The sequence below is a fragment of the Macrobrachium rosenbergii genome, chromosome 35 (assembly GCF_040412425.1).
Source record: "Macrobrachium rosenbergii isolate ZJJX-2024 chromosome 35, ASM4041242v1, whole genome shotgun sequence".
Lineage (NCBI taxonomy): Eukaryota > Metazoa > Arthropoda > Malacostraca > Decapoda > Palaemonidae > Macrobrachium > Macrobrachium rosenbergii.
Genome location: NC_089775.1, coordinates 105,082 through 132,932, shown reverse-complemented (window position 1 = coordinate 132,932; position 27,851 = coordinate 105,082). Strand labels below are relative to the sequence as shown.

General features: G+C 39.7%; 3 protein-coding genes across 3 annotated transcripts; 2 read left to right on the top strand and 1 right to left on the bottom strand.

Annotated features, from left to right (window-relative positions):
- Window positions 1-140: 140 nt before the first annotated feature.
- On the bottom strand, window positions 141-5,931 carry LOC136856270 (uncharacterized). Its single transcript, XM_067133963.1, has 9 exons — window positions 5,827-5,931; window positions 4,499-4,659; window positions 4,106-4,274; window positions 3,421-3,512; window positions 2,873-2,977; window positions 2,385-2,523; window positions 2,041-2,279; window positions 1,082-1,217; window positions 141-559 (listed from the first exon to the last, which is right to left on the bottom strand). The coding sequence occupies exons 2-9, from the start codon at window positions 4,648-4,650 to the stop codon at window positions 272-274; spliced, it is 1,320 nt and encodes a 439-aa protein (XP_066990064.1). The 5' UTR covers window positions 4,651-4,659; window positions 5,827-5,931; the 3' UTR covers window positions 141-271.
- Window positions 5,932-9,238: 3,307 nt separating this feature from the next.
- Window positions 9,239-13,107, top strand: LOC136856240 (uncharacterized). Its single transcript, XM_067133931.1, is given in 6 exon segments — window positions 9,239-9,314; window positions 9,518-9,763; window positions 10,257-10,375; window positions 10,767-12,075; window positions 12,218-12,663; window positions 12,665-13,107. Coding segments are annotated over 6 exon segments (2,496 nt in total). The 3' UTR covers window positions 12,965-13,107.
- A 797-nt stretch (window positions 13,108-13,904) lies between these two features.
- LOC136856268 (U3 small nucleolar RNA-associated protein 14 homolog A) lies at window positions 13,905-27,671 on the top strand. Its single transcript, XM_067133961.1, has 12 exons — window positions 13,905-14,097; window positions 15,271-15,426; window positions 15,701-15,863; window positions 16,122-16,340; window positions 18,216-18,358; window positions 20,252-20,450; window positions 20,878-21,009; window positions 21,470-22,765; window positions 23,415-23,563; window positions 24,631-24,753; window positions 25,050-25,149; window positions 27,290-27,671. The coding sequence occupies exons 1-12, from the start codon at window positions 14,069-14,071 to the stop codon at window positions 27,569-27,571; spliced, it is 2,991 nt and encodes a 996-aa protein (XP_066990062.1). The 5' UTR covers window positions 13,905-14,068; the 3' UTR covers window positions 27,572-27,671.
- The last annotated feature ends 180 nt before the right edge of the window (window positions 27,672-27,851 follow it).

The window sequence follows — 27,851 nt, the reverse complement described above, 5'->3', positions numbered from 1 at the left end:
TAATTCTACAAGAAAATAAACACACTCCCTTCTATTTGTTTTTCTTTGCAATTAACCAAGACATTTCAGTGTTTTAAAAGCTATTTGATATTGATAACAGTAACTAAGAAGGTCCCCTACATAAATCAAAGATCCAAACATATCCCGATCACGTTTAATCATTCCGTCGTCACATAGATAAGTAAATATTAAAAACATCGCTGAATAAATGTTATATATAAAAGTACTTGTACGGTATACATATCAAACTCATCTTGTTCACTTCACTAACCTACAGCCTCTTCTCTTTGCTGGTGTTCGAATAAAGATACAACATCAATGTGACGAGGCCCAGTGTATAACCGTTGATTATCAATAAGTCCTGGGGATAGGCTATGTCAAGCGTGTTGACGGATTTGTTAATCAGCCCGGTCATCAAATTAGCGAGGAGGAAGATTAAGAGGGGCTGGTGATTTATGGCGTGAAACGTGATCGGCACAAAATGAAATCCTGGGAAGACGTTGCTGAAAATGTCTTCAATCATTGCATAGTGGGTGAGGACTATCAGCAAGAAGCAGACCTGGAAATATATAATAAGATTTTCATATTTCTAATACACAAATCTTACTGTTACGCATTTCTAGAGTGTTAAGTAAAGCTATTTTATACCTTTTGTCTTAGATATCATGCATTACTGGACTCTAAAATAGGTTATTTAAGAATTCATTGCTATACTAAATTTGAACCCCGTTTCAAATATTGGACGTTGATTCCAACTTGCCGTTCCAGTGTATACAGAACAATTTGGCTTAAGCAAAGCTTTGGTATTGTTATGCTAAGTATAACCCACATTATTCAACTTCTTAAATGTCTAGTGACATTTCATTTTAGCAAACTACTATTTTGAAGACAAGCCTGATACTCTATTTGAATTAATTTGTTTTTAATGACTCGCTACTCCTCTTATGAGCAAACCAGTCATTGTATGCTTCTATCCAACAACATATTACTTACATTGCAACGTTATGACTACTGTGCTTGAAAAACTTTAACTACGCTTAAAACTGAAGGTACTACGACAAAAATAGCGAAAGGTACTCACACAGAAGTAGATGAAAGTAGGATTACCTAATCTCCGGGATGGAGGGCCAATGAGAAAATGCAGCCCAACCAGAATTCCGACTGTCAGGAGAGTTATGGCAAGCAACGACGAGGACTTTCTTCCCGGGCCATAGTTGCTGGAAAACGAGAGAAAACTGCCGGTAAATTTTCACGTGCTGTAATTCAGATTCTTTAACTCGTTTGTGGAATGGGACCAGGGCAAATTTTAGTGGAATTTTCTTCAATACTCTAAACTGGTAAAGGGAGAGTTGCAAATGTCTAACCAAACTTGTAATATACAAAATAAAATAGTTGGTAAACTTTTGGCTAGTCTCAGCCTACATAACTTGGGAGGCGACTGAAAGTAAAGTAAAATATTGTGGATGGGATAATCAAGAAAAACACGCACAGAAGACAAAGACCAGAAAAGAGAAGTTAATAAAGAAGGGGAAAAGAGTAGGTGGGATAACGCAATCCTGTGAAGCACTACTAGAGATGGGGAAGGAAGGAGACATTGCGCTATCAACGAGAAATATTTAGCAATAAGATAAAAAGATGGAGATAAGGTTGCAAAGAGAAAGAGCCAATACATTAACAGGATGTTTGGGTAAAAGAACATCATTTTAGATTAAATATCTTGTCTGATAACAGACGATTCTTCCAAATCCAGCAGGAATGACCAAACGTCAGGGAAATAGGGACAAGGTCGTGTGCATTTCTTTTTATACGGCAGCCATTATGGCGATTCAAAATCGAACTGGATTCAAGGTAGAGTATTTAGTAAATGAAGGTTGCGTTAGGTTTCAAAGGTTATTGCAAGGGCTTGAATGAAAGGGGTTGCAAGCTAGGCCCCGAAGGAACAATCTCCTTGAGAAATCATGTCAGAATAAGATGAAAGTTGGTCTTTTATTTATAATACTGATTGAACCATCTATATGATTTCTTTGTATCAGGTATTACCTCTTATTGAATATGTAATCCCCGATGGCACCTCCTATGAGGTAGATCGAAGCGTAGCCAGCGACGGCGACGACCCATTCTCGATTTGCGGACAACAGCGTGTCCCTGGGGGCGTCGCTCAGCGTCCACTCTGCGCCATTTCCGAGGACAAGGTAGGTTTGATGGCAAACGCTGATGAGGACACTGCACAGCAAGCTCTGGACGCAAGACAATCTCCAAATCCACCAGGAACAGGTAAGCTGAGAGATAACGAGAAATGTCAGAAGTCAGAATTTCTCGGTAAATTTAATATTATTTCTGTCTAAAACCCACACCCCAAGGTGGAAGGAAAAATCGATGCTTACCTTTACAAACGCTAAGGTGAAGAAGAAATTGGCATGTACCCCATACTCTGTCACGTGATGCTGGTAATCCGAAGCTCTGATTAACAGCAGTCTCACAAATCCCAACGCGGTCAAGATGGCACCGTCTCTCGCCACAGCCCTGGAAGAAACGCGCGTGAGGTGGGCGCTTCTGAAATCATCTATGTCTGCTTTAGGGTACAGGTAAATTGTGAATTGTGCGACAAACTGTAGATGAGTCTAAAGGCTTTAATTTTTATATATTGTCTTTAGTATTTTTCCTCCCCCATAGCTGTCCAACATTAGCTTAACCACGCTCCAATTTCTACTTCTCAATCAAGAACAAACCCTTTGGAGAAATCAGACGAACAACAGCACTTATTTAATAACATTATGTCTGAATTCGCATAAAAAAAAAATGAGAAAAATTAAATGGTGTACCGACGATTACTCTGTTTAAAAACAACCTGCTTACACTGAAAATTACTTACTTGTAGGAAGGCCTCTTTCTCCCCTCGACAATGCCGTTATTGATGACAAATCCTGCTGCACCAACATCCATGAGACTGTAACCATATTCTTCAGTCTTGACAAACCTAGAAAGACAGTTTTAAAATAATATTTTGCTTTAGAAACCCAAGATTCTTCACTTACTTATGCTTTTTTACTCACTGTGATGTCTGGCAAAGAGTTGAAAGTTTTTAAAGAAGCAACAGCAATGTCTGAGACATGTGGACACAGTAGCTTTCATATATTTTTCCTGTATTCTTTTAGAAATTGAAAATTCAGCCTGAAAAATCTACCACAAAAATGTATAAACTTTGAAGAGTTTTTGACTAATCAAACTCTATGTAAATTTTTCAAACAAAATTTATAATACTGAATAAGCCAGCAACTGATTATACCATATTCCAGTATTTTTTCAGCATTCCTGACATTTAAATAGAAAATACTACATACTGTACTATATAATGTGTCTGTACTGAAATGCAAAATCCCCAAAAACTCTCGATTCGCTATTTTCAAGACGCAAACTCACCTTCTTGGAAAAGAACGGAAGTCAATGGCCAGGATGGCGATAACGGTCACAAGATTTAACTGTCCTCGCAGAGAAGTTAAATATTTGAGTCGCTGGAAGAGAAACGAGACATTGCTTGTCGAGAAACATAAACAACTGAAGTGCAAGAAAAACCTTTCTACAGTACAGTGTTTTCTTGATATGAGAGTCGATGAAACGCACCTTTTGCATAAAGAATAACAACTGTAATGTTTATCATATTTGCACTAAGTCAAGAAATCCTTTGCGAGACACCAAAAAGCCATTACTTATAATCATCCCTTTATTGGAAACTTAGCCATCTCCTGGATTCTTGCAGATATTTTACTATTATTTTTTTTTCTGTGCACATTGAAAGCGATTAGACAATCCACTCTCTCTCTCTCTGGTGAATTTACATTTCAATTTCATCTTGGGTGAGATGTGATTTTAATATTACAAGTTCTGAGGTTATGTGTTCCTTGTGATCTGTGGATAATTGATTCCTCTAAATCTAATTATTACTATATAATGAGAATTTAGTTTAAAATGCAAAGTCAGAACATGAAAAAATCCAAATAATTACAGTACTATAAAGTATAAAAGAATAGCATACAGTTAGGTCTTTTGAAAAATAGCAATTCCTATAAACAAGTCAACTTTACAGTCATCTATATACAGTACACACCCTCTGATTATTGTCGACGGTGCGTGAAAGATTCGGACTGATGAAAAACACAGCCACTCCAGCAGTCGCTAGCATGAGCGCACTCAGCTCAAGCGTGTAGTTGGCAAGATGCGTGAAGCTCAGAGTGAGAGGCACCACCAAGAGAATGCACTCTAAAAAGAGTCCAAACCTGAAATAACAGGGCAATTTAGTCGTTAATAAGTTGGACGGGAAGATTTAATATGAAATGAGAGGTGAAAATCGGGACAAAAAGTTTAATAAATTAGACATCTTGGTTGTTTGATAATCGCCGGAATGCAAAGTACCTTACGTAGCATCTACGTTGAGCAGAATAAGTGAAGAAATTGATTAAAGTGAAATATAACTGTCAACAAACTTACAACTGCAACTTACAATCCTGGAAATCTTTGTCCAGCTACTGCCGCAGTTATGGAAGCTGGAATCGCTGGGTAGACAGCCAGTATGATGTCGTGAGGTGCCGAGCCATTGTGTCCGGTGACGAAGGCTTCGTGAGCTTCCCTCACTAATGTAGAATTATTCATCATCTTCTATAACTGGAAAACATCAAAGAATGTTAATAAGGAAGCTTTGTTTTTTAAAGAATCTTTAACCAGTGCTGCGTTACATTAACTCGACAGATAATGGTGCCCTAACATCATTAAAGGAAACAGCCAACGCCTCATTAGAGCTGAAAATTAAATACCATTCTGCATAAATGGGTTTAGGTAAAAGGTGGGTCTCCCATTCTTAATAGGTCAAAGGGATTTATATATACAAGTGATTAATCATATCCCATTACATATTATGCACAAGTAAACTCAAGTTAAGCAGGAGCATCCCTTCCCGCCTCGCATACTAAGACAGGACCGAGCATCGCTTCATTTCGCTCGGATTCAAGGCACCCTAGGTTGGGTTAGGTGGGCGAGGGGGTCTAACGGGGGAACCTATTTGAATTCTCAACAGTTAGTGCTTGACATAGGGAGGATAATTTGCTTTAAATAGGTCGTAAACGCAAAGTATATCATAAATCGACGTCAAATTCGTCTTTTAAATTTTAAATTGGTTTTTAATGTAAAACTACCATACAATCAACTTAGGTTAGGTCAGGTCACGGCAACCCTAAGTTTAGGTTAGGTTAGGTTATCAAAAGGACTTTGAATATTAATTAGGAATATTGATGCTATCCTGACCTAACCTGCCCTTCCCTTCCTGACCTGACATAGGCTGCCGTGCCCTGACCTAAACCTTGACCTATAACCTTTTCTAGGGCACCGTGCCCTGATCTACCCAGGGTGGGGGGGGAGGGGCAAATTTCAAGCCGGGCATGTAATCTGGCAATGGGTATGACCTAACTGAAACAACCTTGACCTATGACCTTTTCTAGGGCACCGTGCCCCGACCTAGCCAGGGGTTGGGGGGGGGGCAAATCTCCGGTCGGGCATGTAATCTGGCAATGGGCACGACCTCACCAAACCAACCTTGACCTATGACCTTTCCTAGGGCACCGTACCCTGACCTAACCAGATCTAGCGACCTGGCTTAAGTAGCCACGCCCCTGACCTCGCCGCTAGACGGGGGCTATGCCCCCCGGGACCCCGCCCCCAAATAAGACCATCGAATACTTTTCATAGAAAAAAATATAATAAATAAAATTGATGATTCAATAATGAAAAAAAGACTTCAAATTAAATAAAATAAATAAATTAATTACGTAAACTTACACTATTTAATAGTAGAGTAAATTCATTGAAGAAGTGACTTTTCCAGCTGTCAAAACTATACAAAGTATTAGTAGTAGTAATTGGAAGGTGGTGGTTATGGAACGGCTCACCATCTTTTTAAATAAACTCTAAAATACGAGACAGCAAGCAGAATAGAGGGGGAAATCCTCTATTATCTGAGTAAATAGATAGAATGATAATAGAATGTAACATAGAATTAGAGAATAGAAGATAGAGAAGCCTAGAGTTCGTGAAATAGAGTAATTTAGAGCTCTTTCTACGTGGAGTTACTTGAAAAAGAGGCGTCAGGCTCTGTAGAGAGGGGGAGAAATCCTCTATTATTTGAAGAAATAAATAGAGTAATATCATATTCGACCGTAAATATAGAGAATGGAAGAGAGAATGGTATATAATAAGAGAAATAGAGTAATTTAGAGCTTAGAAAGATAGATTACGAGAGATGAGAATCAGTCAACGATGGAATAGTCAAAATATTGATAAGACATGGAAGAAAGAATGAATATATTTAAAAAAAAGAAGAAGAATATAGAGGAATAAGAAGTAACCAATGGAGATTGGGACTGAATAGGAATTTTACAAGTCAATAACTCAAAAATTGAGATTTGGGAAGTATTAAGGGAGAAATGGAAGGAGAGATTAAACAAATAAAAGTGGCATGAGATTCGCTTTTGTTGAGGTATACTAATCTAACTGATCTTCTTCTTCGTATTTGAATGTTGACCTCTGTTCCTGTACTACTTTTTGTTTATATATATATATATATATATTATATATATATATATATATATATATATATATATATATATATATATATATATATATATATATATATATATATATATATATATATATATATATATATATATATATATATATATATATATATATATAAGAAATTGCAGCAAATTCCAGTTACGTAAGTTTATGCATTATTCATTTCTGTAAAATTTGTTAAAATTAGTTAAAACAGCCAAAATAACTTTGCAAAAATGCTATATAGAATAATATATTATATTTCAAGTGGACATTAATAGATATACCTTAATCTACAGTACGTAGATTCCCATATTAATGGTTTGTTTACGTAATCCAAAAATTAGGTTAAAAATCTATTAATTTTACGTTCGAGTGTAACTTAATAGGAATATGGTTTATAGTAAAGTCTGAGTAAAGGAATTGTGGTCTTGTTGGTGAATTATATATATGTGATGTTAGCATAGATCTATGTAACATATAGGAAAGATTTGGAGTTTGCTGAAAGGGAATTGAATGCAATTCTATTTAGGAATTCAAGAAGAAGATTGGCCTGGGTTAGAAAACAGCTTAGTTACATATATTGTGAAAATAATGGCTCTTACGCATGAAGTTATTAAAATATCGTTCAAATTGTAAAAAAATAATGTTAAAAATTGTTGAATGTTGGATTTACTGAGCCAGGATTTTGTTTATAGTGCCATGACGCTTACACAAACGTCATAAGTCCTTCTGTACTTTTCTATAATATACCAGTTATTTATTCCATGAATACATATACCATTTACGTCAAAAAATAAATTGCATGGTCGCCTAACCTCGGAGCCACAACAGACAGGCTTATCTGTCATTACTCTACGCAATTAAGGAGAGACATTACTCTTTTGCACGCCATGGGGGGTTGGGGTTTTGGGGGGTGGGGGCGGTTTCCACATGTCATTTGTTATTACATTGCGTGATTATAACAGATTACTTTTGGGGCTGACGAGGTCTCGATACCATTTAGAGGGGTTGGTTATAATAGTGTGTTGACGAGGCCATGTTCATCTTCTTCTTCTTCTTCCTAAGTTACGTGGAGTTCGTGGACGCCTGAGAAGAGTCTCCTTATTTCTTCTTCTTCTTTGTAAGTTATGTGACGTTTTATGGACTTTCTTGTTTCGTTTTTGAATTTTTAGACCGATTTTAATGCCTATTTATTGATTGAAAGAAGATTCTACCTTAACATGAGTTCGTAAATGCGTTAAAACATTCTTTAGGCTCAAGGAAAAATATTTTATCATTGCTTTTGTTTCTAGATCGAGTGCGCTTGGTTCATTAATACGTTCGTCATTTGTTTTCCATATATTTGATGGTAATTTTAAAACCTTTTCTCACATACTATATACTTTCTATCTTTGTTCGTGAGAATGAACGAACATTAGACGCATATCGAAGAAAGCTATACTTTTTCCACTAAAGGCAAAACGAATACCCATAAAAATTTATATTATTATTCGTTTATATATATATATATATATATATATATATATATATATATATATATATATATATATATATATACATAACACACACCTTTCCATTACTAACACAAAAAAGGTGATGAATTCCACCCATTTCCAAGCGTATAATTCGTCGGGGTTAAGCGCCCATACTTTTTACGATTGTTCATTATTCATCGTGCAATGAATAACACAAAGTGGGTCTCTCTCTCTCTCTCTCTCTCTCTCTCTCTCTCTCTCTCTCATTGACTCGGAGACCACCTTTGGCTCCAGACTGGTTTTGGTACGTATTGCATTTTATATATAAATAGCCACGTATATATATATATTTTCCTAGCAAGCTATACGTAATTAAACGAAACATTACAAAGAAAACCTAATTTTACAAACAAAACCTAGAAATAAATACTAATATAACCATTTTAATGCATATGAATGACAATTACATTCACAATTGTCAATTCGACTCGCTACTTAATTCTACATATTGAGGTATTTTTATATTTTGATACCTACTGATACCTACTTAATATCTGTCGTCCATTTTCACGTATCTATGACACATTCCTCATATCATACCAACGACTCAAAATCATAAATAAATAACACAAAGGGCCCATCACCTATAGATGCTTTTTAAGTGCACACTCTGACTGAGTTGAGTCCTAACCTCACTATTAAGCACATCTAAATCGACTCCTGTGGTGGGAATTCCTTCTTAATGGACCAGAAACATAAATCTACCGTCCTAATTTATGCTCCTCGCCAGGTCTTAATGGTTCTCCTTCTGTCCCACATAATACAACACAGGTCCGAGTCTCAGACGCTTGCCTTGTCTGTCGCGACCTGTCTGCGTTCCTCTTAGTTCGGTCCAGGTCTCCATCTGGTCTCTCCTACTGGTATTGGTCCTACTAATTTTATATCTGCTACTTTCTACAACTGACTCTTTATCTTCCGTTCTCACCACATGTCCAGATCATTTCGGTCTTCAAGGTTTCTGTCCAGTTATCGTGTTTATAGTCTTTTTTGATGTTATAATTGCATTGTGGGTGCTTTGTTCTTAGTTTAGCACTGAATTTAAATTATTTGCTATCTATTCTACCAGGTTTGAGTGAGTTTTCAACCGCCATTAGTCCAAGATGTTCGAATTACATAGACCAAAGTACCGTCATCTGATGTACGTCCATCTCTCGTTTGGACTGCTAATCAGCACAGGTAAGTTAGGCAGTCACAATTGAGAGAGAGAGAGAGAGAGAGAGAGAGAGAGAGAGAGAGAGAGAGAGGTAAACATTGCACAAACAATTCTTAAATAGTTCATTTCATATGTCATGTTCATCAGGGTAAAATTTCCTTGAATAGAATTTGGATAAATTGACTGAATATTTAAAAAAATGACTCATTCCTCAAATATTCTCTAGATGACCAATCACCTTCTCTCCTGTCAGGCCACACCTTCCCAACCATCACCCTAGGTCCTGCAGATTCCGTCTGCTATCCAAATGACCTCCCGCTGAACTCGGAGGCTTTCACCGTCTGTGCCTTCGTCAGGCCAATGAATCCTACAGAGGGTAGCGCCTCTTCTGTGTCCCCAGAGCCAATGGTGGAAGCCAGTTTTGACGGAGTCCTGTTTACTCTGCTTCGTAATGGAACCCTCATGGAAGCGAGTGAGTAAGCTTAATGTATGTGTTAATCACAAGTCAGGGTGGCTGTTTTTAATGAGATTTTACCAGTTGCTCATTTCATAATTTGTTCCCTATTTATCCGGGCTTTGGAAAGATTAAAAATCATAATCACTGCTAGGAAAAACAAATGAAAAGCTGTGAGCAATAAACTATGGGGGCAAATGCATTCCCCGAGGCAGATTTCTCTTGTGCATCTTTGCATTTTTGTATAAAACGTAATCTCCAAGGCTTCGCGGATCAAATTCTTCAGAGGCCAGAGACTCCACAACTGCACTGGGCAAGCTATCCTACGTTTTAGTTGTAACCAAAGTAAAACTCGTAGGCAAGCCTTATCAAGCCTGGTACTAGATAACACCACACTTTCTACAGCAGAAACCTGCCTAATTTCATGCATTGCAGCACAATAGTTTATGAATCACGGTGTTACCAGTAGCACGAATTTGTCTCTTTGCTGATTTCGACTTATCTCTCTCAGGGTTCCTTGGTTCGCGGCTGGTGGTCGCTTACGGCGAAAGAAGCTTCACCCTCGACGCCTCCTTCGAAGCGGGTGTGTGGCGAAGGGTCTGCCTGCGTTGTAACCTGGCGCGTTTGACGGTAAGCTTGGATTCAGAATTCATCATTCCATAACAGCTATTCGGTGCTACTATAGTATGACATCTACCGAGCTATTTGCGACCTACCAAAAATGCTGTCTACCAAACAACCCAATTAAGGCCTGTGGCAATTACTTCCTCAAACTATATACAAAACCATTTGATCCCCAGGGGTAGTACTAAACATGACGAAACAGTGACTAACCTACAATGTTTCACTGTGTTTAGTACTAGCCCCTGAGGGGTCAAATGTAGAAAATGGATATACTGTAGTGGCACCAGCTGTTCTTATTTAGTTTGTTTTCATCAGATTACTCCATATTTGAAAAAACTGACAGTCCACTCACCTCACTGATCAACTTAATGTGTTCTTTAACCTGAAATGGTTTCAGGTGGAGGCCACACTGGACCATCACACCCTCGGGATATTAGAAGCCCAACCACCAGGAAACGACACAAAGCATCCAACCCGCGAACTCTGCCTAGGCTCTAGGTCGGGGGACCTCAGTTCCTTTACAGGATCCGTAGCAGGTTTTTTTCTGATGGCCTGGAATCCCTCACTGACGCCTGCCTACCCCGTAGCAGACTGCAGTAGACTTGTACCTGAAGAAGCTCTGGTAGAAATCGGTGCTGGTTGGGACATCCAAGGCAACGCAGCCCTCGCTGATTACGACGTAGCGACACTCTGCGGCGAAGCCTACGTACCGGTTGTCATCAGGATGTTCACCGGTTTCAGACCGCACCTGGATCTGTGTCTGTCTATGGGCGGAAGGTTCGTGACAGGCGGAGAACTAAAGGATGACTTACTCGAGAGCGTGGCCAAGGATACGGAGTCCTGCGAACTCCACAACGACAGGGTATTCTGGTACGGAGACCAGCCGCCGAGGTTCGACATACAGACACGCTGCCCTGCAGCTCTTCCCGGCAGTACAGAGAGCTCGCAGAGATGCATCACTGAACTGAATTGCAGTGTGTGTGTCTTACCAGCCAACATCACTTATACACTCTATGGTGGAATATTTGCAATGGACTGGAGTTACACGCTTCTTACTCTGGATGGTGGAAACTTCTACTTCAAAGGGGAAGATTCCTCAGAGATTAGGTACAATGGTAGTCACTGGACATTAGCCTCCGCCTTTCACAGTGACCAGTGGGTTCTCTTGAACTCATTTTTCCCAGTGGGCAGGAATGAATGGCAGATGAAGGGTATAACTCTTAATGCCACTCTGACCCAATGCAGCCAGAGCCACTTCGCTTGCCCCGACGGAACGTGCATCGCGAAGGAGAGCCTCTGCGATGGTATCGAAAACTGCAAGGATGGCGACGATGAGGCAGAATGCGGCATCCTGTGGACGAGCGATGGGTACGAAAGAGCCACTAGCCCGAGCAATGATGGCGTCATTCACCCATTTTTGTACTACGCCATTGGAGTGTCCTACGTCAGCGACATATCAACAGACGACGGCGCGGTGGAAATCGAGTTCGACCTTCGGATGTCTTGGTACGACAGTCGCGTCAAGTATCAGAATCTGAAAAGCCAGGCAAATTATTTCCCCTGCGAGGACGTTTGGAACCCCAGGCTGATAGCTATGGCTGGGTATGGGTCAGGTCACAAATATCAGCTCGACACTTACACGAAGGAGTGTGCAGTTTTGGACGGTTACCCCAAGCCGAACGTAGACTTCATGGACCCTAGAATGGGTGAGTAAGCTGGGTGATTCAAGAACTACATTATTTATGAAGGAAAAGCTAAGTATTTGAAGTGTATATACTACTTAGATGCATGAACAAAACTCTTAGTATTTCAGGCAAAGCCCCATTAACTCCCTGTTTCCACTTCCAGGTAAATTCCTGGGCGGCGACAAGCACCAACTCTCCATGATGCTCAACTCTTATCTGAAGGCCCCCTGCAACTTCAGACTCGACCGGTACCCGTTCGGTACCTACGTGTGTAACATCACCCTGAGAATGACCAATGGCGGACGGGGAACGCGCCTGAGGGCGCGCAGTCCAGGGAATACGCTGGTTTATGCAGGCAGCACCGACCTCTTGGAGTTTAGACTGACAAAACTCACTTACGAGACTTTAGACGACAGCTCTGTCACATTAACCCTGCATTTAATAAGCCTGTACGAATTCCACGTGCTGAATAGCTTCGCGCCGAGTTCCCTGATGTTCCTGATATGCCTAGCAACCTTCTTCTTCCCAATCGACAGTTTTAACGAGAGAATCATGGTCTCGTTGACGGCACTTCTCGTCCTGGCTGCCCTGTTCACCCAAGGCCAGCAGCTCCTCCGTCAAAACGGCCTATTACAAGCTTCTAGACGTGTGGTACGCTGCTCTGATAGGCCTCTGCTTCTCCTCCGTAATCATGATCGCCTGTGTGAACGCCATTTTCATCAGGAAAACCAGAGATTTGGTTATTAACATCCAGGTGAAGCCGGCTTTAGAAAACTCAGCGAGTCTGAGTCCAGTTGAGTCTACGGTCAGGAAAGCAGAGATTTGTAATACTGCTTGCATTGTCGTCTTAATCTCGCTGTTTGTGCTTTTAACTGCCTTCTATTGTTTGATTGCTGGTGGGGCTGTTTGAATGTGTTCCATTTCAAGACATTAATGGGTAATATGTATTTCTAGAGAGAAGAAGATTAAAGTATTCTGTATGTTTAGGAAGAGACAAGTGGGTGTTTTTGGTACTAGGACGAAATACACCTTTGCCAAAGTTTTTCTTATATATTTCGGCCTATGCATGAATGTATTCACATGTATAGTAATTTACCAACATGTGTATAATAATAATAATAATAATAATAATAATAATAATAATAATAATAATAATAATAATAATAATAATAATAATAATAATAATAATAATAATAATAATAATAATAATAAATACAGTATAAAATGTATATATGGGAAAAGACTAAACAATTAAATGTGAATTAGACTAAAATTGTATTAATTAGAATTGAAAACCCACTCACATAACAATTGTGGGAGAAAATAATTAGTTGTACATCTTGGGAAACACGAAGCAATTACATATGAATAACTAAGATTAAACAAGTTGGAAAAATTACATTAAACTTGAAAAATAATCACAAACGGCTGTGATGTAAAGTTATGAAAAATGAGAAGAATTCAATCCGAAAGATCAAATCCTTCATGGAGATATAGGCTCATATATTCGGAAAGACGAAGTAATTATGTGTGAATGAATTGAATAAATTGGTGGAAAAGTTATATGACATTTTAAAACTATTCAGCAAATAATTATGACGTGAAATCAATAAAAATAAGAATGAATTCAATACAAAAAACCCAAAAATCAATACCAAATACCATTAGCTGTTACTGCAGAATAAATGTGCTTATACAATCAAATGAAGATTACCTTCGAAAAAACGAAGCAATTAAACATAAATAAACAGATAAAATGAGTTAATAAGAGTCTTTCGACATTTTAGAACCACTCACCAAACAATTCTGAGCAAAAGAAGCGAAAACAAGAGAGAAACCAATGAAAAAACACCAGAAACGAAGGAACAACCCACAACAACGAACCTTCGAAGACGTGCCGTTACAAACCCACCACCTCTCAATTACTACTACTACAACCCCCAACACGCGTCCGGTTTAGTTGTCAAAGTGAATCTATTTTCGCCATTTATTAATAAATTACACAACGTACAAGATGACAAAGGTCAAGACATCGACCCTACGGTGAGGATATTGATAAATACAATGATAAAGTAATAAATAAATAGGATTTTATCGAGATATAAGGGATTTGATCAGAGGAGGATGGACGGTTATTTGAGGACTGCAGTCGTTTATGCCGGCTTATTTTGAGGATGGAATTAATCCTAAATTTAATTTTTTTCGATTAATAAGTTAATTATAAGTTAATTGGGGAATTTAGGTAATTTATTAATTATATTTAAGGGTTTTTTTGGTAAGTTTGAACTTATTGCTACCCCATAGGGGACGCCAAGGTCAGACCATGTGCTCGGCGTGTAAGGGGGGGGAGATTGTCAAAGGGGGCGAGGCTTCCCTCATTTAGGTCAGGTTAGGAAGGTGGGGTCTAGTTAGGTCGGGAAATGTCATTTCAGAGGGTAATGCGTTTACCTAACCTAACCTAGGACGCCATGCCCTAGCCTGGATGGAGAAGGGGGATTATTACCCCCTCCCTGCATTCTACCCCCCTTTTTTTGTAAGGCTAATGGTGTAAAATGTGTATTACATTGAGATTCTTGATCTGGAATGTCCTGAAATTCGGCCCATTCCTAATTGGGAATGGAGGTACCTTCAATACTATGCTATACTATATTATGCTATACATTTGACCCCCAGTATTCATGGGGCTTGTGTACCACTACCCCCCCCGTGGGTACTTAAAACCCCTATTTTGATAGTTCTGAACACCAAAAACTACTCTAAGAATGCCTATACCTGAATATTTTAATAGTTTTATCACTAAAAGTGCATTTAGCCACGAAAGGGACGTTAAAATACAGTAATTAGTGAATATTTCTCGGTGAAAAATATCACGAACGGGCAAATTTTCTGCGAACAGTTTGAATATGTGTTCCGCAGAGAAATCCGCTCGTAGGCGAAGCCGCGAATTCAGAACTGAAATGTCAGAGAATTGAGAATTTTAAGTCTGTGGACTCGTTAAATTGTTTAACCCTCTGAGATTCTGGAGTGTCCCAAAACTCGTGTACGGACGGCAAGTAATAAGTCGAAATAGTATCGAATTACTAAGTCGACATATTATCGAATTAGTAAGTCAAAACATTATCAAATATAAAAATGCAAATAGTATAATAACTAATGGACGTCTTTCACGCGCATAGAACCGTTATCGACGTCTAACCTTTCACGTTTATTTGACAGGAAAAAAGACGAGGATGACGACAGTCTCTTCATCACCGGCCCAGTTGGCTTGGCCGAGGAGGACCTGGCGGGCAGTGGCGGGGAAGCGGAGAGCGACGACGAAAGAGCCCACGGCAACCTCATGAACGACATCGGGAAACTGAGCAGGAAGAAAAGGTGACCCGAGGGATTTTTATCTTGTTAGTCAAAGAACGTTGTTCTCGATTCCGGAAGCTTTAGTTTTTGATGATGTATTAGGCCTAGTTCCGTTCGTTGCTTATTGAAATGTGTCGGTCAGATTTGAAAAGAAATTTGTCGTAATGTTTTGAACTGAATTGAGAGTTTCATCCCTTTTGTAGATTAGGATTTTATAATTTTGTAATTTTTGAGAATGTACAGATCTCTTATATTATGTCCATGCCGTCTCATTTCTGCTCTATTTTGCGTCCAGGATGGGGGCAGCTCCTCGAAGTGTCCGCTTTTCGACGAGGGAAGGTGGCACCAAAGTAAACACGGACGACATCCTGAAAAGGATTGGCATGCCAGAGTTGGAGAAGGGGGCTAAGAAACTCACGACATTATCTGTGCCTTTGGAGAAAGTCGCTCTGAAAAGGGTGAGTATTTTTCTTAATACAACGTTATGTATCGTTTTATCTTTGTGCCTGATTTATGCTTTATCTTGTTAATGAAACGTTAGCACTGTTTTGTTTACAGTTTTACTGTAAATAATTGTAAATGCATCTTCATTTCCTTTCCATCCAAGGATTGTAACTCCCGGGAGAAGCGAGGTCAAATATTTTTCTCTAACATGTTTAATCACATGAAATATTTTAAGCTACATGCAAAAAAACCCCTCATTTTCTGTTCAACAGGCAAAGCGAGCAGCTGGATATGACAAAGTTGCATGCGAGTCGGAGAAATGGGCCGGTTTGGTTCACAAACGCCGAACTGAAGAACAGCTGTCCTTTCCGTTGCAGCAGCCTGACCTTAGGTTATACACCGCCATTAAATCGGATGCAAAAATGCGTTCGGATTTAGAAAAAGAGGTCTACGCCCTTCTACAGGGTGCCAAACTCGTTGAGGATAAGCAGGTACTCATTGATTTAAATATTGTTACTGAAATTGGTTAAGAAAAAGCCCTTTGTACAACCAAATTTAAGAGCAGGAAGTTTCGACCTTCACTAAGGTCCTCTTCAGCTGAAGAGGACTTCAGTGCAGGTCAGAAACTCCTGTTTTGTATGTGCTCACTTGAATTTGGTTGTATAAAGTGGCTTTTTCTTGACCGTTGAAGACAGACACGAAGAACGTGTTTTCAGTACTGGAGGTTACTGGAATTTTTTGTATAACATTTCTCTTTTTTATTAAAAAATACAAACTGTTGCTTCACATTTCCGCATGCACCTTGTAGGGTCGTTCCTCTCATCAGTTATTCTGTCATTCACAAGTTAATGTCATTGTTTGGTTATCTTTATTCTGATATTTAATTTTTTATTTTATTCATCTCCGCAGGTCTTAATAAAAGTGGTTATTGCAAGCATTGTTAGAACATTATAATTATCTGTGTTGTTTTTTCCAGTTGTCCAAACAGTACACAAATCTATGATTTTTAACACTGTCAAGGAAGTCAATATTCACATACTGAGGACTCCAGCCACCTCGACAGGCAGTTGCAAATAAGTAAGAAAGAACAAGAGTACCCCTTAAAACATGTCGGTTGTACTATGATTCCTGGGTACCAGTAAGATTTTCAAGATCTGCTCGAGTTCGGCAGTTAGATTACAATTATTAGAAGGGACCAGGGCTCCCGTAGACAGTGAGGAAGAAGATTGGGAGATGGAATGTAGGATTTTTCTTTCTCTTAAGCTGCTGCCGTTCCACTTTTTACTACACTGCATTATTTGCACGTCTTCAGGGCAGGAATCCTTCTGTAGGAACGTGGAGGCTGGAAAATACAGGAGGGACAAGTATTTGGGCTCTTGAAAGATTGTAGGAGTCCATATTCCTTATTTTAAATAGTATCATTATATCTGATAGTTTTCCAAGTTAATGGCCAGGGATAGAATTATTCACAATGCTCAACATGGAACTAAATAGTAGGAAGGATTTGGGGATGATGAGAGAGTAAGGACGTGTCGTCGTGCGTTGCAAAAGTATCTTCGACTGTGGGTGACTGGGTGATGGCAAACCTACCAAATTTGTTTACATCAATTTAAAATCTTAAACTTCACAGTTTAATATCACGCAGTGTCTTTTCAGTGTATAACTTCAGCGGAAGGCTACAGAAAAATTAATTAACAAGGTCTAATGTTTTAAAGTGTAGAGAAAATAGATGAAAAATGTATAGAAAGAGTGACAAATATCACAGATGAAATGGAGAATTATCTCGTGAAAGTTGTTACTAAAATATTTGTAAATCTGTCAACTCATTGCCCAGTGATTCACCTCATTCGGTACTGTTTTGTGACTGGATAGTCTATCTGCAGGCTGGAAATTTCCTGGTATGCATTTTCTTCAAAGTACACTGTACCACAGAGTAAAGTAGTGCATAGTCCCACCATTACTTGCCAAATTTTCCAATGGGAATATAGCTATTACTTTGCGATTCTTATGTTTCTGGAGCGGTTAAACAGCGTGGTGTTGATAGAGCTTTGAAAATAGTTGTTTCATTGTTCGGACACCGATATGGTAAACATTATTACCTAACAGTAGAGGAAACATGGTCTCTGCTGTTTCAGTGAATTATATTGTCTGTACTTTGTATTATGTTGTCTCTTGCAACTGACTTGAGAAAGTCACACTAAAATGTGAGACATTCAATGAGTTGGAACTATTGTACCACCACACTTTTCTTGTCTAGTAGAGAAGACTGAAGCTATAGGGTCGCTTCAAGATCATGAATGTGGATTAATTATAAGTAATGGGTCTGTTATGAAACAAATGATAATTTCTGAGTGTTCTGTTTCCAGGAGACCAACGAGATGATGGCAAGGAAGCGTGCCATGTCGCTAGAGGAGCTGAAGGAACGAAATCGCACGCTGTGGAGGGAGAGGGAACAGCGTAGGCGCATACAACGCAAGGCTTGGATGCAGAACAAGAACAAGAGTAGGAAGTACGTCCGCTTTTGTTTCGTCTTTGTTTATAGATTTTACTTCCTGACGTGGAAGGTGCTCGTAGCCTCGGCTTGTGTTTGTACACAGAGCAGAGACCGTTATGTTTTAATGATTTTCATGTCTTGTTCGTCTAAGGGAGGAGGTATGTACAAAACCATTCTTCTCGTAACAACGCTACAAACTATTTCTTAACGACAAATATCACATGAAATCAACCTTTTTAGAGGCACCAAGTCGTGAATTGCAAGTGGCATATGAGACGTTTCTCAATTTACATACATTCGTTTGCATTCATGGACGTTCATGCACCCTTTTTCTGTAAAACTGATCAGTTTTCTGCTCAGCTAATTGCTGGAAGTATAGTCATGTTTACACCGGCAATCGTTTCTCGTTTGCCTTTCTCGTTATGCATGGTTTATTGCTGTTTGCATCACTTACATTTCTCGTTGATATTTTTTTAATTTGTTAGAATGACTCAGTCTCCACATTGTTTCATGATTGTTTTTTTGTGCTTACTTGTGGTTGTGTTATCTACTTTTTACGACTTGTGCTATTTGCCTATTTTCGTTTTTTGTATTTTTATAGTTGGCAACATTGTGTGACTTCATACAAGCAAATGTATCAGTTCTTTACAGCGTTACAGTTATTCACAGTACTGTTATATGTTTTTGTAGAGAATAGGTTGCATTGGCCACTCATGATAGCATTATGGAGAGCAGAAATGTTTAATTCTCTGTAACTTCTTTGTAGCCAGTTGGCGGATCAATATTCTCCCATTTTTCGAGGTAATTACACCGAGCACATCTGCTGACAACTTCAGCAACCTCTTGTACGTGCTGACATTCTGATTTTACGTGTATTCATTTTCTTCTTCTTACTCTTCTGTTATGGGAAACTGCATTGCATTATTGTCACTTTTTGTGTCACGTATGGATAGTCGATGTATAAGTGTCTTGCAGTTCCTGGTATAATTAGGAGCATGGAATCCCCAGGTTAATCATATCTGCTGGTTTAAGAGTGGACACATGTCACAAGCGATTGGTTCACCCATGAAATGCCTTTGGTTATAATCTCCATCACTTACCATCATTCTGATAGACATTACTTAAGGCTTTTTGCAGTGGAGTAGCTGCAACCCCTTTCATTCCTCTTCCTGCACCTCTGTTCATATTCTTTATCTTCCCTCTTGCTTCCCACCCTCCCCTAACGGTTGATTCATAGTGCAACTGCTTTGAGGTTTTCCCCTGTTGTACGTTTTAAACCTTCTCGCTGTCAATTTCCATTTCAGCACTGAATGACCTTATAGGTCCTTGTGCTTAGCTTTTGACCTAAATTTTATATTCTGTAACGTTCTATCATTTTGATAGCATTTCCTTCAACCTCTCATCTCTAAATCTTCTGTCCGAAACTGGCTAATGCAATGGCTTGTTTTACAGAACCTAAACATTTTCAAAATGAAACTTTATGTTTGGTACACACAAACTATTGATTTATACCAAGGTCCCATCTCTCCTTTGATGAGGGCATTTTTGGAGCAAGGCTTCATATTGATAGAAGGAGAAAGAGAGAAAAGTCTGTCGTTAACCCTTACCAGTGCTGGGTCTCTCTCAGTGCTCAGTAAAACGGAATCTTCCTCCAGTAAATAAATACACTTGGACGGTTAATGCTTTGAACACAAGTGTAGGGCTGTGTGAGGTAATGGTTTGTATTGCATGGAATGTAAGATTTTCTATCAGAGTTTTCTGGTGACTATTAAAAACTGATAACCTCTTTGCAGAAGGACTAAAATACATCAATGAAAACTTAATAAACATAATGATACAAGTATCAAGATCAACTTTTGTCCAGACAGTTAGACAGTTTAGAGGGTCTATAAAATCTCACAATTGCAGGTTTCATCGGCTTCTGCGCAAAGACCGGCTCAAGAAACAGCGAGCGGAGTTGGAGGAACTTCAGAAGTCGAACCCAGAAGCAGCCTTGGAAAAACTGGAGGAGTTGGAGAGGGCCAGAGTCCAGGAGAGAATGACCCTCCGTCACAAGTACTCGAAGTGGGCGCATCTCCAGGGAATGCGTGTCGCTCGAGATGAGACCGTAAGTTGCAATTAGTTGCAGTTTGTTGTTGCTGACTGATTAATATTATTTTCCAGAGCATTGTTCTTTAGTCATCCGGTTTGATTGGTGTATGAGCTTAAATTGCTTGCGGAATTCTTTACTATTTTTGTTTTATGTTTGTTTTGTTGGTTTGTTGGGAAGTCAAATGTTAGATGATGTGAGGTTAAATGTATAAGTAAGGGCTTTCTTTATGCCTTAGGAAATAGTTTACATGATCAACCACATTAGGGTTTGTAATTCTGAATGCAAAGTACTGTACTCTTGTTTATGTATTTCATTATTGATAATTTATGCTTCCTTATTTTCTCAGACAGATTTTTCAGTTTTTGAAGTTTGTTTTCAGTTCAGGCTTTATCGCACTGACGAGCGATGACTTATTTAACGATTGTGATTTCCGTTTTCGTAGGCCCGAAACGCGCTGAAGGAAAACCAGAGTATGCACCAGGACCTTGTAGCCAAGAGGAAGACGGAGGACTCGTCCAGCGACGAGGAGGAGGACGAGGAGATGCTGAAAGAAAAACTGGAATCTTTGAGAAAGGTGCGCACGTTCTCGTTGGTAGTAAATTTACAAGTACAGAATATTCGTTACTGGTGATGTTTGATTTTCTTAGGGGCTTAGAAGTGTCATTATGTTTTACACCCCCGTCAGCGCACCTCACTCGGTACCTCCGTTCATTTTCTCTTCCCTCCTGCTTACTTTTCACCCTCTCCTAACAGTTGTTTTGCATTGCAACTGCAAGGTGTTCAGGAGACCTCCCGTTGCACCTATAAAACCTCATTACTCTCATTTTCTCTTTGAGCGCTGAATGACCTCTTAAGCTTTAGGCTTTAAATTTTTATATATTCCTTTCCATTCAGCTCCACTTCGTTTTATAAAACAGTTCAGTTGAAGGTACCTAACATGAGGCTTACTGTTTGAATAACTCAAGAGATGGCAAGTCGTTAAATAAAATCAAAGAATAATAGAGTTTTTAATAGTTTACTCTTCGCTTTTTCAGGAGAGGCAGGACGCCATTGAGGCCGGACTGTTCGACCCTTCAAACCCGTGGACGGCAAATTTGCTACGGCAGGCACCGGGAAGAGCCGAGGAGACACCCGATGGCGTCATTGACGACAGCTTCATCAACTTCAAAAGATTCTGGGACGAAGTCAACAGACGGCGCCTCATCGAGAAGAAAGCGCTGGAGGCCTTAGCAGAAAAAGAACGCCAGGCGCAGACGAACGGGAAAGACGACGACGACGACGAGGGGGAAGACCACAACGACGAGGGCGCAGAGGAGACGGAAGAAGATGATGGAAAGGAAATGGAAGAATCAGGTAATGAGGTGAATGGGGAGGCCGAAAAGACTGGAGGTGAGGTCACTGGGAGGAAGAAGAAGAGAGCTGACAAGGCTAAGGACAGCTCGGAAGAGGGTGGTACGAGCAACGGTAAAACCGACGCCAAAGTTGATCGCGAAGACCCGGTAAAGGAAGATGGCAGCGCAGGAGGTGACCGGAAAACTACGAAGAAAACGAAAGCAAAGAAGAAGCAGAAAAAACAGAAGAATGTGGATGAGAATCTGAAGGCCTCCAAAGATACCACAAAGCCAAAGAAGGCGAAGAAAAATGTGAAAGACGACGGTAACGACGCAGAGAATCCAGAAAAGAGTAAGACCGAAGGAAAGACGCTTGCAACCAGGAAGCAAAAGGTTAAGAAGAAAGAAAGGGCCAAGAAGAAGGGGGAAAAGATGGCAGGTAAAGATGACAAGCAAGATAATAAGTCGGAGGAGACTGGAGACGAACAGAAAGAGCAAAACGGAACAGAAAACAAAACTGACTCAAAGGAGAGTGATGATATCGAAGACTTGGAGGACCATCTGGTCACTATCGACAACATGTTCAGCCGGGCGGAGATGGGACTGCAGAGGAAGCTGAAGAGAAAGTTGGAGAAGCTCGGCATTGACGCCAAGGGGAAGGAGTGGACGGTCGTTAAGTCGAAGAAAAAACAGAAGAAGACCGAGTCGTCTCTGCCGAAAATTGAGGAGTTCGAATTTACCGCAAAAAATCGAGAAAACATTGACGAGGGACTGGAGCATGTGAGGACTTTGGAGGACATCGATAATTTACAGCAAAGAAGCGAGGATAAGGACGAGTTGCAGAAGGCTGTAGAGGTGTTGAGGACGGATGGGAAGAGCAAGGAAGGAGCCGGGAAACCAGACAAGGGGCCTCGACAAAAAGGCAGCGAGACGAATTCTCAGTCGGATGAAAAAGCTCCTTCAAAGGCAGCAAAACTGGATCCATCCAAGTTTTTGCAGGTATTTATATTTTATTGTGCTTTTTCTGCCGTAGTAACCTGGATCAAAATTTATTCAGTTTTTAGTATGTTGTATTGTGTTTCGTCTACGTGTACAAACGTACAGAAATTGAAATAATATGTATTTCATAACTATGAACTTCTCATTTTACCGATAGCCAGCAGGCACTTGGCATCAGCGATGTCTCGGCGTCGGTTATTGAAACGTTCCTCTTTTGTCAAAACCTGGTTTGAGAACCCATTTGCCACTCGCATCTTTTTTACCTGCTAGGACTAACTTTACATCTTTTTTTACTTCTCCGTCTTGGAGGAAATCTGTTAACTTTACCTCATCTCCTGCTGAAAAAAAAGAGACAAGCATCGAATGACTGAACTCTTGTGTTGCAAGAAAAAGCATGGAGGCTTAGACCTACAAAATTATTATTATTATTTACCCTACAGGGTGCCACGGACTTGAAATTCAAGCTCCCAAAGATTATGATGGTGCTCATTTGAAAGAAATTAAGCAAGATAATAGGAAATACAGAAAAAAGACAGTACATGAGTACAAGGTGAATTGTTTGAGGGTAGCAATGCACTGATCTTCATTTAAACTTTTGAAGTTCTATTTAAAGTTACTACAATTATTGCTTTCTTCATTGCGCCGACAGGTCGACGCCAAAGTGCTTCGGGCAGCAATGCCAGACACAATCAGCAAAGGGGTGGGCCTCGACGACGATGAGGAAGACGACGAGGAAGAGGACGCGGACGATGTGATACAACAGGCGTTTGCAGACGACTACCTTGTTGACGAGTTCAAGTAAGTTCCGGTAGAGAGACGGTGAAGTCTTGCGTCTAAATATTTCAGTATGGAACTCGATTAATAGGCTGTTATAGTCTGTAAAACAATGAGGACAAATGTAGACAACAGCTGAGTGCATTTCATTTACTTTTAATTGATTGATGTTGGGAGAGGATTTAGCAAGTTGGGCCGTTGAATACCCTGTATAGCGTTCATTTGAAAGAAGTTACAAAGGACAATAGGAAACCCAGAAAGGAGAGATCTGTCATTAGGAAAAAAGGCAAGTTAATAAATTAATAAACAGATAAAAATATAAATGAGTAAAATACGAGGTGAATTGTTTTAGGGTAGCAATGCATTGCACCTCTGCTTGAACTCTTGAGGTTCTAATTGCACAGAGCCCTTGGGGAGACTGTTCCACAGCCCAGCGTTGTGAGGAACCTGTTAATATAGGGACTGAATTGAATATAGAATTTAGGCCAAAAGCACTGGGACTTCCGAAGCCATTTACGCGGAAACGGAAACGGACAGTAAAAGGTTTGAAAGGTGTAACAGGAGGAAAACCTCAAAGCAGTTGCACTATGAATCAACAGTTAGGAGAGGGTTGAGGAAAGTAAGGGAATATGAAAGGAGGTACAGTAAAAGGAACGAAAGGGGTTGCAGCTTGGCCCGAAGGCACGCCACAAACGACCTCAAGTGCATTAGGTGAACTGTTGGCCCTTATGGGGTCAGTTAATATAAACAAGTAAGTGTTTACACAGCAAATATTTTAACTAATGAAGCGAAGGTTGTGTTCCAACCCCCAGTCTGCGTCTCCAAAGCAAGTTAACAGCGAGTTGGAAGGGGAATTAGTGAATTAAGACAATTAATTCATGAATCTGAGCATTAGTTGTGATTGAGAACTTGTTGTTTTGCAGTTTAGTGTCATAGTTCACATTTGTTGTATATAGTACTATATAATTTTGTATATCAAAGACAAATTACTATTTTGAAGTGTACAACACTTTGTCTAAGTTAAAGAAAAAATCATATGTATGGGAAATATGATATACATACACTCAAATTTTTCGTACTTTTCTCTACAGATCTGCCAAGGATGAAGCCATTGAACGAGACAAGCCTAAACCTCTAAGTCTTGTCCTTCCCGGATGGGGCGATTGGACAGGGCCGAATATTCGAGTTTCGAAGAGGAAAAAGAGACGTTTCACGTAAGTCTTGTCGCTGAAGTTCGTTTTGCGTTGAGAGTTGAGGATGAATCTTGCTTTTCACCCTTAAATAAGAGGTTACTTGGATTGCTAACAGTCCTTTTGTTTTGATAATCAAACAGAACAAATTGGAAGCTTAAAGTGAGGAAGACTACAGAGTAATCTTCATCTAATCTGTTTTTATTTCGTAAAATAATACTGATGATAGCTAAGGCTTGTATGCTGGAGATAGTCACATCGATACTTCGTTTCCCATCAGCAAGGAAAGTGACGAGCAACTTATTTTATTTTTATTTCAGGGTCAACATGCCGGAACCACCTCCCCGTAAAGACAGCACCTTGGGTAACGTTATTTACAATGAGAAGGCCGACGTACACAGTAATTTAAGGAAAGCGATGGTACGTTATTCAAGACAGTCTCGTCTTGGTTTGACTCTGTCTTTCATCATATTGGTGAAGTTTTAATGCACCAACTTTGATATAAGCATATATGTTTCAAAACAGACTTAACAAGTCATATGAGAGTCCTCACTTAAAGTCCCAGTGTCCCTATACACATGCTCTTGTCGCAGATTCCTTCTCTAGATGGATTCATTTAGGCAGTCCATCAGATAGGGAACTTCCTTGTATTCTTGGATCAACAGGATGTGTGCTTTCACGTCCTGGTATGCCCCAGGAAGTACTTTCTGGAAGGGGAGAGTATTCTAGTCTCATGCTATGTTTTAGCCTAGTGACAGCTTCACAGGTTTTCACCAAGGTTTTGGCACCATGGGCAGCCTAGGTAAACTGTTCCGGTGTAAGACTGACCTGATATCTATGGGCCCAAGTTGCCAGCGTAAGTTGCATTGATACTCTTATCTGTCAGAAGTCTGTTGCTTTCTCAATCCTGTGAAAGCAGCAGAATTGACCGAGTTCAGAGCATCAGCGTGGCTTAAGGTTGTGGCTTATGTAACAACTGGGCCCACAAATCAGCTGAAGAAGGCACTGAAGTGACTTCCACCACTTCATGAAGGGGCATTCAAGCTTTCAAAGTACTCCAGACCCTCATCAGTGTCCCTTATGAGATGCTTTGAAGGTCTTCCTTACCTTATCTGTCTATGAAGACTACTTTCATGCCAGTCACTGAGGTTCAATGAGTAGACTCTTCTGCCAGTGCATTAGTAGAGAAAGGATGTCTCTAAGATTACAATATTCTAAGGCAGGTCATCCTTCAAGCTTTTGTGGAGGTTTCAGAAGACGTGTCACCGTGCATGAGGTCAGGGACCTTTCAACTTCCAATAGCATTCAGGAGGAGCATTAAGATAATGGCTCCTCTAAATACAGTTACATGGAGATGCTGTAGCCTTTGTCAGTTTTTATCTTGGAGATGTTATGCATGAAGGAATGAGGTTGTATTCCTTGGGACCATTAGTTACGGTGGGATGGGTTTTGCAAACGGCATCAAAAGTACTGCACCCTCGTTCATTTCTCGTACATTCACAACAGACGTAGTCTTTCAAAGCGAGCTTCTCCTTCTCACATGATTGTTTGTTGGTTTCAGTGACTAATTTGAAACCATAAATACAGAATGCTTACAGTCCACTCAGGGTGTTCAACTACTTCCTGTGGACTGTGTTTTGGACCCAAGATGTACCCAGGTACTCCACTGATTCTGTCAAATCCTTGCAAAGGCTTGAACTATCAATTTCTCGGCCTCCCACTTAATTGCACATCAGGCCTGTATGATTGATGGGTTTGTGGTGAAACAATTTTAGATTTTACAACAAAACTTTTATTATAAACCCATTAATTAGTATGTGAAGTGCACTAATACCCTAGTTCTTGCCATTAATTAGTCTGGAAGTGCACTACTGTAATCCCTTATTTCTTGCAATTTTACATTGTTCCTTCATGAAATAACGAGGACAGTTGCTACTTTCTGATATGTTTTCTGCATCATCTGTTTACAAGACTGGTGTTTTCATGTATAGGAACATTCAGACTGCAAGTGATCGAAGGGTTTGTATGAAAAAAATTTGAATTTTACAAAAACTTACAATTTAACTAGAATTTTATTCTAACTCTTCCTAATATGCATTTGTTCACCATATACTGTAAGTGTACTGTACGCATTACATTCTTGTAATTGTATAGTAAGCAAGTGCAGATGGGTTTAAGCATCGTAGATTGTATATCGAACCTCAATATTAAGTTCTTAGTTGTTGCTGAGGGCCTTCATCTGTCAGTAAATCCCTTAGTGGTTACATCATAAACAATGCACAGTAGACATTATTATTCTTTTTTTGCATTGTTCCTTCATTGTTAGCATATTCCTTGACCTTTTTCCATTGCAATTTATAGTTTTATTCGCCGTTCAACTTTTTAACTTTGTCTAGTTCCAATTTTCACGACTCTTCACTTATTTCTGTTTGCATGAGGTCCACGTTAAATAAGGTTATGACGTAAAACTCCCATTAACCTTTATCTCCTGTAAAAATGATTTTCAGTGATCGCAAGTCACTCATATTCATCTTTGAAATACATTCCTCCTCTTCCCCAGGTGAGCGAACTGCCGTACCCCTTTTCAAGAGTTCAGGACTTTGAGGCGTCAGTGAGAGCCCCCGTGGGCAGAATGTTCGTCCCCGAGAAGCAGCACCAGAAGCTGACGATGCCGCCCATCGTCACGAAAATGGGCTCGGTCATCGAGCCCATGACGGAAGAGGAACTCCTCAAGAACAAGGATCTATATCTGGTCAAACAAGAGCGGGAAGAGAAGCTGCTTGCCGAGAGAAAGAGGAAGAAGAAGTTGGGAAAGCAAGCTAAAAGACAAAAAAAAGTGTGAAGCGAAGACGTGCGAACGACTGCGTGTAATGTTAAGTTTTGAATTATGTATTAAGGAAATGAAACAACTATATCTAGGAATAATAAAAAGGATTCATCAACCCCTGTTCTCCCAAGAAAACCTTCTCGACAGCTGTGTCGTCCCTTTAAATGTCTTCGCTCCGAGACCAACCCTCTCTCGCAGGTAAAACCACTTTGAGAATGAAACAGTGCCGTTAAAAATTACAATATCTTTATTTTGAAAAAGGTAAATTAGGGCTTCTAATATAAACAGCACATAT